Source organism: Amphiprion ocellaris, chromosome 2, assembly GCF_022539595.1.
Source record: "Amphiprion ocellaris isolate individual 3 ecotype Okinawa chromosome 2, ASM2253959v1, whole genome shotgun sequence".
Lineage (NCBI taxonomy): Eukaryota > Metazoa > Chordata > Actinopteri > Pomacentridae > Amphiprion > Amphiprion ocellaris.
In genome coordinates this window covers 38,876,964-38,890,617 of record NC_072767.1, presented here as the reverse complement: position 1 = coordinate 38,890,617, position 13,654 = coordinate 38,876,964, and the positions used below count along the sequence as shown (strand labels likewise).

General features: G+C 39.9%; 1 protein-coding gene across 2 annotated transcripts in view; it reads left to right on the top strand.

Moving 5' to 3' along the window:
- Nucleotides 1–10,662, top strand: part of polrmt (polymerase (RNA) mitochondrial (DNA directed)) — a 55,443-nt gene extending 44,781 nt beyond the window's left edge. The window contains exons 19-22 of one of the 2 annotated variants that reach the window (XR_002746996.3): nt 1,517–1,608; nt 3,869–3,942; nt 9,780–10,136; nt 10,374–10,662. Coding sequence is in view for 1 of the 2 variants with exons in the window: in XM_023285375.3 (XP_023141143.2) it covers nt 1,517–1,608; nt 3,869–3,942; nt 9,780–9,829 (216 nt within the window). In the remaining variant the exon portion in view is untranslated. Of the gene's footprint in view, nt 1–1,516; nt 1,609–3,868; nt 3,943–9,779 lie in introns of both variants that reach the window. The other variant, XM_023285375.3, reaches the window with a different exon arrangement.
- Nucleotides 10,663–13,654: the final 2,992 nt, after the last annotated feature.

Below are 13,654 nucleotides of genomic sequence, written 5' to 3'. Positions count from 1 at the left end.
CTGAACCCCAAAACCCACTGGCAGATTTGAAAAGCATGTTTTAATAAAAATAACCAAAATTACACCATTTATCAGAGCCACAAACTGTAAAAACCAAAAAAATTGTTGGAACTACTCATCTGTAATACATCGTCTCATTAGAAAAATGGCCAAAAACAAGTTTAAAATCATGATATTGCATCAGATTCACTTTATTCTGCATGTTTCATTTTTAAACGGCCAAAAATAAAGCATTTGTTCTGACTAGATTCTGCAAAAAAATAAATAAATAAAAAATCTGCATTCTCCAACACAACTGTGAAGCCATTAGTGACTCAGCTACAACCAACTATCACATGACAGAAATTGAAGATGTCAGCTGAACTGGGTTGAACTGCAGGCTGTGTTTACATAAAGCAGATAGGAAAGAATTAGTTAAAAATCTATAGTATGTACTGTCACCTTTTTCCCCACAAGTATTGGTAACACCTTTGGGCACATGGAAAAATGTTGTACATGCTGGTTCCAAGTTTTTTCAGTTTTTGTAAATGAAATACTTCCATTTACTTTCTTTATGCTTTATGGCATTGTAATTGTGTTATTCTGCATAGTAGACATTTTGTAGTTTTCTCTACTGCTAGCCATGTTTGTGTTGTTTACATAGAAATACAAGACTTCATTTGCAGCAAAAAATTAAACCACAGTGAGTAAAAAATCGACAGTAGCAAAAAACAGCAAACAGCAAAAAACACTGTAAACATTTACAAAGCTCCGTGATAGATGATCAGTTTGCATTTAGAGATCCAGTGGGATCTTGTGGCAGCTGAGGGAGGTGCTGACTGTCTGATGGCTTTGCATAAAAGATGCACTGTATTATTGCTGTAACAGTATTTCAAAAACAAGTAAAAATCATCACAAAAAGATTGATTGACATCACTTGCCGTAAGTGAAGCGTTGCCGAGATACACTGCAGTTCTACAACATATTGTAAGGCATCTGGTGTGACTGACTGTCATTTTATCTAGCTAGAGCCAACAGATGTGTATCAACATAAGGTGTGTGGAGAAAAAAGATGAATGCAGCATAATTTACCTCAAAAAAGTAATTATTCTTTTATTTCTAACAAGTCAAAACACTTATATAATACAATATTAGGTATATTTATTGTGCCGGCATGTTTTCTGTATGAAAAAGACCTACAACCTCCCAAAAAAAATAGTTCCTCTTTTTCCTGGGTGTTTTACTGTCAGTTATAAATCCAATCCACACTACCATTTTGTTGCAGCACATTTGACAAAAACTGCCTTTGAAAAGACATCCAGAGGCAGAGTTGTTTTAAGCTCCTGGAGACGATCCATTTGCCGTATTTGGCGATGGAACGGCGCTTGTTGTTTCTCCTCTCTTGCTGTCACCGTCGTCCCTTTTCCTTCTAGCCTCCATCCATCTTTTACCTGGTCAACTAGTCTGGGGAGCTTGTAATTTAGACCCAAGTAACTCAGAGTACACTTTCTCGTCTGCCTCATCCTCCACCTGTCAGGTCTGTCGGGAACAGTTTGTCGCCCTGCACAGCCAGCCAATTCTTCAAGAGCTGTCCAACTTCCTGCTGCACAAATACTGCACCAGACTCCCGTGAGTATACACACCTGCACGCGAATCTGATCTCACACACACATCTCACTGTGTGTTCATCGAGCAGAATTACAGTCATCCAGGATCTACATTTAAGGAGATGTCATGTAATAGAGGTTCATTTTTCCATGCTTAGTTACATATATCTGCAATCTGTCTCTCTTTTCTGTTTGAGTTGTTCTTCCACAACAAACCTTTATTGCCATCCATCTTTGTCAGTATGTTTATGCCGCACCTTGGGATCTTTATGGACTTTTATTGTTTAGACAAAAGCTTTCATAACACTGCGCACAAGCAGCTCCTAAATGTACAAGCACCATAAAACCGAAGGTACACACACTAGAGGTTGTACGACTGTAAAACCCCGAGTTTTTCCTCCAGTTATCTGTGACATTAGATACAAAATGAATCTCTCTGCCTCTCTCCTGGTGTCGGTTTTACTGGCCTCAGGGTGGGTTCCGCTCATCATCCGACTGTGTTTTTCTCTCTTTGGGATAATTGGACACCTTTTTCTACAGCCTTTACTCCACTGCAGCCCTCGTCCCCTTTGTCTCTCTCATGTTATTACTGTTTCTTAACTTCACAAACACATTATTCATTCTAGTAGGTGTCACAGAAGAGGACGTGTGGAACTACAAAGACATTTTAAGTTGCTTCACTTGTCACAGTATGAACTGAGTAGATTTTTTACCATCAGAAATGTCTCTCCTCTATTCAAAATGCCTTTTGCTCTGCAGAGTGATGTATGTGCAGAGTTTGACGGGAGAAGATTGTTTGTACGTTGATGCGCTGAAGGGCGAAAATGTCTGTGTTCACCTTTAATTTAAGTTAAAGATGTGCACATTTGAGCAGAGTGTTTGTGATATTACAACTAGTTTGGATGTAAAATTGCAAGAAATATTGAGTAACCCTCTGAACCGCAGGCAGGATTTTTGCTCCTGCTGCATTTTTACCAACTGTGACCTCATTTTTCTCTGCAATATAAAATTCTGCACCTCTATGGAAACAGCACAACCCTGACTGCAAGAAGGAAGAACTCAAAAATGTCTTTTGTGCAGTAGAGCAAAGTTAAAATGCCATAAATCCTAAAAATGCAGTATTCTTTTTTTCAATGTGCTCAACATTTCTCCAATTTCCCTTACCTCTTCAGAAAAAAGAAGATAGCACTCCATACAGTAGATGTTTTACTAGTTATACTTCCTTACTTAGACATATTTTTCTACTTTCTGCTCTGTGTAAACACAACCTGCAGTTCAAACTAGTTAAGCCTTAAAGTCTCTCACTTTTTCTTGTGACTGTTATTTGCAGCTTAATCGCTAATAGATTAGATTTTTATAGAATCTGTTTACTGCTAAACACTTATTTTGAGCAGATTTTTAAATGAGACATGTAGAATTAAATGAACTACATGAAATATTCATATGCTGCATTTATATTTGAGCTTACATGGTTAGTTCAAGAGCTGTCAGAAAGTTGAAAATTTGTTAATTCTTCCATTTTTTTCCAGTTTCTTGGTATGATAAAGTATCGTTCTGGTGATTATTTTATGTGGTTTTGGGATTCAGGTGATTAATCGATTAGTCATCAGCTGTTAAATTAATCGCTATCTGATATTTGATCAACCAGTTTGAATCTTTTTTTTTTTTAACAGGATGAAGGTCAAATTCTTTGATTTAAATTTCAGTTTTTTGTGTTGGTTTCTGTAACATTAAGCTGAATATCTTTAGGGGCATCATGCTGGGCTTTTGGAAACAGTGATCAAGAGTTTTCACCATTTTATAGCATTTTAGAGACCAAAGCTAATACAAAAAATAGTAATAATCAGCAGATTAAATGATAATGAAATTTGTAAGTTGCAGCCCTGTTTGGAAGCTAATTAGGTGGGATGTGAAAACTTTAGACTTCTCATACATAAACACTGAAAATAGACTTTTAAGTGCTGTAGCAGACATCTTGTGTCCAGCAATTAAACTTTTAAAACAAAAAATGTCTGAATATTCATAGATTCTGTATTTTTAAATGAGGTAATAGATTAACAATTCTAATGTGACATCCAGAAGTGAACAAGCTGCTGAGGTTTAAATCCCTGAGATCATCAGTTCGCAAAAATGAAGGACACTTGAACAAAGACTGAAACAAGACACAAGAGATTTCAAAAAGTCCAGTCTCCCCACCACTTTATACCTATGTAGACACACAAACACATTCTTCTCTGAGTTACTAAAGTCTTAACTTCTTTTATTCTCCTCCTTTGTGGCAGGACTGGAGCCAAGAACAAAAAGTACCAGGAGTACAGGAGGCTGATGTTGCTGTTGGCCAATGTGCCCCAGACAGGTCAGTTTCTTTGCAGCTGTCTCGATCCCAAACACCTGGCTTCACTAAGGATGGGGTTGTTTTATGAGGGGCAACAACAAGGGTGGTTTTTTTTTTCCTAAATGGATTGAAGAAGACTTGAACGGGTATGCCCTAAAGCGCTGTCTGAGGTCAGCAATAGGCCTGACTGATGGACTGAACTGGTTTCTTGCACAGTTTTGTGTTTTTCATCTTGCTTTATCTTAGCTAATTGTGATAGCCTGTTGTCTGTTGACTGTGTTGGGGCAGAGGGGCACCCCACTCCCAAGATAAAAGTTTCCCCTATCGTTGTGTCAAGAATCTCAAAAGCATTTCATGTCAATGTGAAAAAAGATTTCCATAGCCTAATTTCAGTTATTTAAACATATTAAGGGAAAATAGTTGATTTCATATGAATTTAGCCCTATCAAACCAGCATTTAATAGATGCACCTTGGCCATAATTACAGCATTGAGCCTGTGTGGTTGGTCTCAGTCAGCCTTACACATCTCGACACTGCAATTTTAGCCCTTTTTTTTCAAAACTGTCAGGCTGCACAGAGATCATTAGCGAACAACAATTTTCAAGTCTAGCTACAAATTCTCAATTTAATTGAGGTCTGGATTCAAACTCTGCCACTCCTGAACATTCACCTTGTTGGCTTTAGACTTTCTATGCAGGTTTGACTGTATGTGTTGGTTCATCGTCTTGTTAGAAAACGAATATTCTGCCAGGTCACAGTTCTCTGCCAGACTGCATCAGGTTGTCCTCTAGAACCCTTACAAGCCTTTACATGCTGCCGAGAGGCGTCCCCACACCATGATGCTGCCACCACCATGCTTCACAGTTGGGATGGTGTGTTTGAGAGGATGTGCTCTGTTTAATGTCTGCAAAATATAGCATCTAGTCTGATAGCCATCCCTTAACTTGTGTGTTCAGTCATCTTTGACCGACTGGTCTTTTATCCTGTAGTTATAACCATAAATACTGATTAACCAGTGACTGGACCCTCCAAATTCATGTGTATTTATACTACAATCACCTGAGACACATTGACTGCACTCCGATGATCTACATTTCAAATTCTGAGACTTCTAGCATCCACTGGCTGCATCTGTATTGATGTAAATTAGTTACTTTAAAGGTGATGAAGTTACACCGTCGCTTATTTTGCATTTTAAAATTTAAATTAATTGACATTACTTCACTTTGACATGAAAGAGTCTTCTTTAGTAAATTCATGTTCAAAACCCCAATTTGAATACACTGACCTTGACTCAGTGTTGAGAAACAGTATAATGAGAAAACTTCCAAATGGAGTGAATAGTTTTTACAGGCACCGTAGCCCATGGAATAAAAAATTTGCATCAACATTAATTATTATAGTCATTAGCAGACAATGGCATTGCATAGTGTGTCATAGCTCTACTAAGAATATGTTAAGATGACACCAAAAAGTTCCAGATTGTCCAAAGAAAACTGATGTTGACAAATCAGCTGAAAGCTGAAGGTAACAATGTCTTCCAACTGCTAAAAATTTCTTTCCCAAAGTTTGGAACGATCACGGCTAATTCTCTCTGAAGCTTCAAAGCCTCCAAAATCTGCTTCTTATTCAAACAGGAGAAATGTGAGTGAGGCTGAAATTTCATTTTCAGCTTATGTCATGAGCAGTGTAATCATGTCTGCCTGCGTGGCCACTAGCAGGTCCAGCTTCCCCTGATTTCCTTTGATGCCACCGGAGTGTCTGTCCATTGTTGTCCAGACTGGAGGTACAGTACAAAGGCAACGTCTGCCTGTCAGTCAGGTGGATGCAGGCTTTGCTGTTATGCAACCCGTCGGTCCGTCTCCATCTGACACCGACAGCTGGGATGTATAAATTGATTACTCTTAATTGTGTCCCTCCTGCATAATCAGCTTATGTGGCTGAGACCAGTCAGGTGTGTACCTAAATGGGTGTGTGTGTCTCTGAATGTCCACTGGTTTCAACAGCAAACCCACTGAATGTGGACTGAAATCCATTATAATCTGCACTATAAAGATCCTGAATTTATTATTAGGGTGAGTCAGGTTTCATTGTGTTTAATGCATAAGTTCAGCTGAGTCAGATGCTTCTATGTAACCACAGAGTCGGTGGTAAAAAAAAAAAAAAAACAATAACAGAGACTGGAGCAGAAACTGAAAAACTCCCTGATGTTTTAACAGCTGGAGTCTGATTTTGGGGACAACAGAATTGCTGTCTGTTAGGACGATAATAGCAATACTTTTTTCAGTGTGCCCTTGGCCTTCCTACGTTTTAGTGTAAACTCTGACTTTACACTTTGGTGTTAGTTGTTACCACAAATGTTGCAAGTTTATAACCCTCAAGGTAAGTGGTTGTAAAAAAAATAATTTGTTTTCATTCTTGCAGCAAAACATTATGTCATCACGGTCAATAGTCTGCATATTGCCATGATTACACAACTTTCTTACATGAATCAGTAATGGTTAAAAACACAACAAGAGAGAAATCCAATCCAACAGTACAAAAATATACTGTTTGGCAGAGAGACTTAAGTTTGGAACTGTTTGGTAGGAGGATAAGTTATGCAGCTGAATATTAATGTGAATATTAATGAGGAAAGACTGTTTTAAGGCAGAGTTCATATCAATACTTCAATATAATTTGATTTATACAGCACCAATTCTCAACAGATGTCACCTCATAGCACTTCACATAGTAAGGAGTTTTTTTTACGAGTTTTAAAGAGAGAAGAAAGAACCCAACAATCCAAAGTTGCCTTTGGATTCCCTATGAGCAAGCACTTGGTGATGGTGGGAAGGAACAAAAAGAAAAAACTTTAACGGGGATGGAAAAATAAAAACCTCAGACAGAACCAGTCTGAGGGAAGGGGACTCCTGGTTGGGGTGAGAGTGGGGGGTAGCAGATGGAGAACAAACAAACAATACAAACACAACAATGAACATTTTGGAGGTCAGTGAGGCCATCAACTGCACATCAGAGACGTGTAGCTCCAGATCCAGAGGCACCAGCAGAAAGAGTACATCCTGCATTTTAGATACATACCAGAGATACACCAATCAGCCACAACATTAAAAATAGCAGCCTAATGTATGTAAGCTCCCCTCGAGCTCTGACCTATCAGGGCATGGACACAGGACCTCTGGGGGCATTTTATGGTGTCTGGTGTGGAGATGTTTGTAGAAAATCCTTTGGGTCCTGTGGGTTGTGGGGTGGGCCCTCTGTGGATTGGACTTGTTCCAATGGATGCCACAGATGCTCAGTCAGATTGGGATCTAGGGAGTGTGGAAACAAATCAAGACTTTGGGTTCTTTGTGGTGTTCCTTCAGCCATTGCAGAGCTGTTTTTGTGGTGTAGTGTTGTGACTCAGTCTGCCTGCTATGGGCCAGTGATGATCAGGCAGCTTTGTCAAACATATAGTCAAAATCAGTTCTGGATCCAAATGTAGAGTCTTCAAAACGTTTTCAAGAACGAGTCTTCAAGCAGTCTTCAGCGTCTGATGTGAATGATGTTTATTCAATACAGAGGCTGTAAGAACAAACATGAGCAAAACCTCGAGATTTTAACGGACTACACATCGTCTTTTGTACATATGCAAATTCCTTCTAAACACACCTCTTCTGTTCCGGAAAGCCACAACACATCTTCTTAAGACCCAATCAGGATGCATATGAAGGAATCATGTCAAAAGTTTGACCACCTCCTCTTTTTTATTTCTGCTAGGTTGGCATTATTTCTGCTTGGCTCAGCGTGACCTAAGTTTCAACTCACGAGTGCAGAGGAAGAGAGGGCATGAACTCCCAGTCTTATGTCTTATATGGGCTTCCATTGGGTTGCCACTTTCCACAGGATAATTTAGTGTACTCATAACTTCAGTTGACACGTTAGGTCTTCCAGTCTTATCATTGTTAGCTCTTTAATTTGATTCACACATCCTATTTGTCAAATTGTATCATTTGTTCAATCTTAAAATGCCACAGCAGTAGTAGGACGCGTGGTTCTGCTAGAAGAGGCCACTGCTGTCTGGGAAAGTGTGCAACAAGGTTTCAGTGGATGGAGTCCAAAATAACATCCACATGCATGTCAGGACCATAAGTGTCCCACAGAAAGCTGCATTGTAACCAAACAATTCACCGGCCAGCGGTTTTAATGTTGTGGCTGATTGGTGTATACATGTTATTTCATTGGTACATTAGTCTAAACATTTCTGTCAACATTTTCTAGCTAGAGCCAGCTTTTCATTCTCACTTTCCTCAATAATTCACGCTGCAGCTCCTGCTGGTGTTCACAGCTGTCAGAGAGGCAAAGATCACACGAGGCGAAGCACAGAGAGCAGGACAGGACCTCGTCCCGAGCTAAAATTAGTATTCAAGCAGTGTGTTGAAATTTCCTGGTGCCAAGTAAAACTAAAAACTAGCATCGAATTTAAAAATTAAAATTCCCGAGTTTGACCCACTTAAAAAAACAATTTCCTCCTCTTTTGTCACAATAAGTCTGTAGCTCAGTCCTGGAATACCTCAGAAAAGCCTGCATTCTATTGGTGAGGAAGCAGCTTCTTTAGTTACCATTAACCACATTAATCACTGATCAATAATGGTTGTTCAAAATGTTTAAAATTGCTTTGTATTAGAATAAATAAACTAGTATAATATGCCATCTCATTTCCATGAATTTATAGGCTTACAAAATGCTTGTTTTTCTCAGTGAGAGTTGCATGTAGATTATGAGGTAAATGTAGAAAATTGGAAATAGAAAATTATTATTACTATAAGTTATTTAATGTATTAAAAAGGAAACGGTCAATCTTTAGAATCGTTGCATTGTCTTTTTAATGGCTAATGGAGTAACCTCTTAGTAGTTGCAGCTGTACTGGTTGAAATATCTCAACTTTTGTATAGATATTCATGGTTCCCAGAGGATGAACCCTCCTAACTGTATTTATCCACTTTCAATCTAGCAGTACAATGCATTTAGATTAAAATTGGAGGTTTCCTTCTACCATCTTTTATGACCATGTGCATACAAAACCAATGACATTAGTTGGACTTTGTGTGAAGTACTACTTGGTATGAAGGAAAAATTACTCTTTCCCCTTATTGAGGTATTTCCTCGCAGCTGTTAGCTGACGACATCCCAGAATATCATGCAGGTTGCATCTGTCAACTACAGTCACCTTAAATCAAGTTGTAGAACCTATGGATCACCTCAAATTATCCTATAGGTTATCACCTTTGAACTCTGTTCCTATTTGCTTCTCCCAAACTGAGGCTGGGAGCTCATTCAGGCCCTCTCTGTCCCCAATATGACTCTGAGAAAGGCAGATGCTGCGAAAGAAGATACATGTGACAGAGAAAAATGCTGTACCAAAAACATGACGTGGTTGTGATTAGATATTGTGTGGTTGACGTTCTTGAGCAGTCCCTGTCTCTGTGCCATCTGAGTCTCCAGAGTGTCTCTGAATCTACCACCTCGTTTGTCTCTCGGCATCGCAGAATTCCCGAACACTTGGCAAATGTTAGCATACTAACACATAAAAATAAAAACATAAACATTAAAACTGCTCAGTATCATGTAACCACAGTCATTTTGTCAGGATTGAGCTAAGGCATTCATCATTTACTCTGTTTCTGCAGTGTTTATGTTCATGCTGCACTGGTTGTCAAAATTTCTAGCTGTTAGCACGCCCACGCTGCAGTATGTGGCACTTAGAGTTTCTGTTATTTCTGTTTATGTGTTCATTCGCAGCTCATATCATTTACTTGCTGTAACAACTGCCCACTGACTTAAACCTGCTCTGACACATTGCCTCTTGCCTCTGCAGGTGATTTTGATCTCCAGCAGGTGAAAGAATCCACTTATTTCTTCAGCTGAGAGCCTCGTGAGGGCGAGTCAGCAGAAAGACATGAGTGGAATTGACAAGAGTGCAGCAGGGAGGCTGCAGGCCGCCAAGTTCTGCCTGGCTTTGCCTCCCACAGACACGAGAACATTGATTCAGCCGCGCCCTGCCTGCCTCCTGGTCCACCGAGCAACCGGCTGGAGCTGCCGGAGCCGCTGGAGGCGTTCACACACGGTGAACTCGCCTGATTAACTGACTAGTAGACTGATGGACAGGAGGGTGGGATACTCATCCAGGCGAAAAATGAGGGAATCAGCACTGGATGGATGAAGACTTCAATCAGTGAGAAGTACCTCTTATAGCTTTGACCATATTCAGGTGTGTGTGTGTGTGTATGTGTGTGTGTGTGTGTGTGTGTGTGTGTGCCCGTGCGTGCGTGCGTGCGCACTCATTAGCCGAACCGAATCACACATTGAACCGTGTCGATCCGTCCATCACTCACAAACACTTCTGCTGCTGCTCGATCAGCCCGAGAGAGAAAACTTTCTACTTACAAACTGTAATTGCTGCTGATTGCAGGTGTGTGTATTCTCATGCCGTAAAGACCTCCAGAAGATGATGACCTGCCTTTGCAACTGTTCCACCTAATCCTCAGTCGCAGGATGCCCACTGACACAGACATTTTGTTTCTCTGAAGAAGACTTTTGAGATGAAATAAAAACGAGGGATGCAGAACTCTAAGAGACATGTAGAAGGATGAGTCAAGGATCTCTGAGATTGCATTGTGACCCAGGATACTCTTGATTCTCACCTCCTCGGAGTAACTAAGCACTTGGCGATTGCTCTAAAATAAATGTGTTTCTTAAAATGTCTCTGTGTTAATTTGGTTCAAAGAAATAGCTGGTATTCTTAGTGTGCTTAAATAGGATGAATGAGACAGCCTGTTATTTAGTTATATCTGAATATTTCAATCCTATTGTGTATCGTGAGATGAAGGCCTCCTTTTAGATGCGCCACAAAGGGTTTGCAGGCTTCACTAATCAACTCAGATCTTATTTTTCTGGGCCAGTGCCGCATCTAGAAGTAAAAATAGCAGAAGTGCTATCTGATCATTGCTGGAAACGTTACAGCAGTTTCAGACAAAAGGTGCCGTTGATGTTCAAAGGCAAAATGTAGGCTCAGCCAAACAAAGCTGGCTGAGTGACAATGTAATGAAATGGAAATAATCTTCGAGGGGGCATAAATAGTGAGCTGATTAGACTGTAGGCTTGCAGATGATTTGCATGGCGACGTGCACACGGAGATGCTCTTCATATTTAGCGATGTGCATGAGATGCCACTTGCAATTTTGATCATTTTTTTTAAATTATTTTGGCAGAAATTATCTACCACCTACTGGCTTTTTTTGACAGTTCTACATTGTTAGAGCTCTGGTTTTCATATCCAATGTGGTTTATGGGAGGAGCTACCATTACTGTTGTTAAATTACAGGTTCTTTCACACACTATGCAAATGAAAACTGGAAAAAGGAAGAACTGATCATGCAACTTGATTTTCTTTTTTGCTAATATGAATTCTGAACAAGGCAAAGGTTTAATGGTATCGGAAAACAAGAATAACTTCAGTTTAATTTTTTGGTGTTCGTCCACGTAGCAATGTGACCTGATGTCACCCACTACAGCAGAAGAAAAATTCTGGATTTTCAGAATAATTCATAAAACTTAAACTGCAACTGCGTACAAACAGTAAAATATACTGTAAAATATTCTAGAGCTGTAGGGTTCTAAAGATGGCTGGGTTTTGGCTGACTTCCTATTCATTTCAAAAGGGATTTTTAACTCAATTTTTTTGTGAATTTTGTAAAAAAAACAAAAAAATTACAACAAATCAGTATCAAAAGACATAGACCATCATTCCCCGCCAAGCCGCATGTTTTAATTTATAATTGCTAATGGTTTTCTCAAAGCTACGGTACGAGTTCGATGTTGAAAATTCTGTCAGAAGAATCTATAATAAGAATAAGCCTGAACAATAGCAATGAGTGTGCTTCAGTGCTAATGTATAATTATAAAAGAACATATTTTGAAAGCAGTAGATAATTAGAAAACAGTCACAGTGTCATAAATAAAAAGGAGGTAGAGATTTTGATGTTGGAGTGATATGACATTGGTATGGATCTTCTGTAGCTTAAAACAAGAAAGAAAATTGGTGTAGTGTTTCAATAAGAACACTGTAGAATTCCTGTATGACAGCCAGTCGCGTCCGATTTCAGGCTGCAGTTAATCCTTTATAGAATTTGTAGTGAAGATTGTCACTTTTGCATATTCTCCACAAGAACTTTCAAACAATATTTTCTATTTGTTGAAGAAATTTCACTCTTAGTTCTGCAAAGTTTGCTGTAGTGGGGTGTTTATTGGCATTCCGGCATACGGTGGGCTGACCAACACAGAGCATGATTCTGTGGAGGTAAACCCACCCAGAGTATTCTGAGAGTACCCATTTCATAGGGATGTCAGAGGGTGGATCAGAGGGTAGGGTGGGGGCCGTATGGAAACACAAGGACGAATAGTGGTTAATTTGCATACAGTTGGTTGTCGGTAACAGATGGAAAACAAAAAGAACAAAGAGCAATTCAATCAAAGGATCTGGCATACAGATGTAAATGGAAAAGGTCTGACACCAAAAAAAGTGGGGCGGAGGGTGTCTGACACACAGCAACAAAAACAAAGATAACAGAATTGGGGGAAACTGTGGGAAATGGAATGAAGGGGGTGACACGTGACACTAGCACTAAAAGGTGTGCTATTTTCTTCATCACATTTTTGTTTCACTTTGCTCTTTTTAATAAGCTTTGTGCTTCACGGAGAACCAAGTCAAGGTCTCCTTCCAGCAGGCGTCGGCCCAGCGTGTCTCTCCATCTCCCCTCCCTTCATCTCTTGGAGCCACTGGTCAAGGACGGAGCTCTCTGCTGTAAAGTGCTCTTCGGATCACACATACTTAACACATATCACATTTTACAACACAGCTGCCTGGAAAAACAAAAAACACATGACCTGAGCTCACCACCATGCAGTGGACATGAATGGTGGATGGAGGCTCAATCAATAGGATGTGAATCACACCAGATGGAAAGTGGGATGGCAGGCTGTGAATTAGCTTTAAAAAGCTTCCCTTACAATGCTTAGAAATGTTGAACATGTCGGAAGAGGAAGTGCGAGGTCGAGGTACGTGCATCTAGTTTTTGCAGGGTAAACTGCGACTGACTTTGGCCGTGACAGTAAACAGGATATTGAAGACGTCCTCAGAACAAATTGCCGTTGCCGTGCAGCCTGATGGGCCTGTCTCACTTTCTCTGGGGCGATTCCAAGGTTGTTAGATCTCAGAGCTCCACCGGTCCGACCTGCAGTAATGGAACGCCGCCTGCAGCAGGAAATAGTCCGATAGCTTCCATTACGGGCCGCTCTCCAGAGATTAACACGTCCTGCTGATGATGATCTGGTAGCAGAGAAAGTTTATAGTGCAAGTGGAGCTTCACTCAGACGCATCTCTTGAGAAATGGAAATTTATTCAACGTCTTTTAAAAAGCCCAGAAGTGCAGTTTGTATGCCTTGGTGATTGATGGGTCACTTTATGTATGTGCAGAATTCACTGAAATGCTGCAAGATTCTCAACTAACCTTAAAGTCGGTTTTCTGAAATGCCTGCTGTCATAAATTTGCATATTGATTGACTGATCTCGAGTGATTGAAAGTCTGACGATGAGCATTTTCTAAAAGTTCAATCTGTCATCGTGCTGACGCCAGCCAGACAGAGACAGGATGCTTATTTTTTAATTTACTGCAGGTCAGTATCTGTTTCATT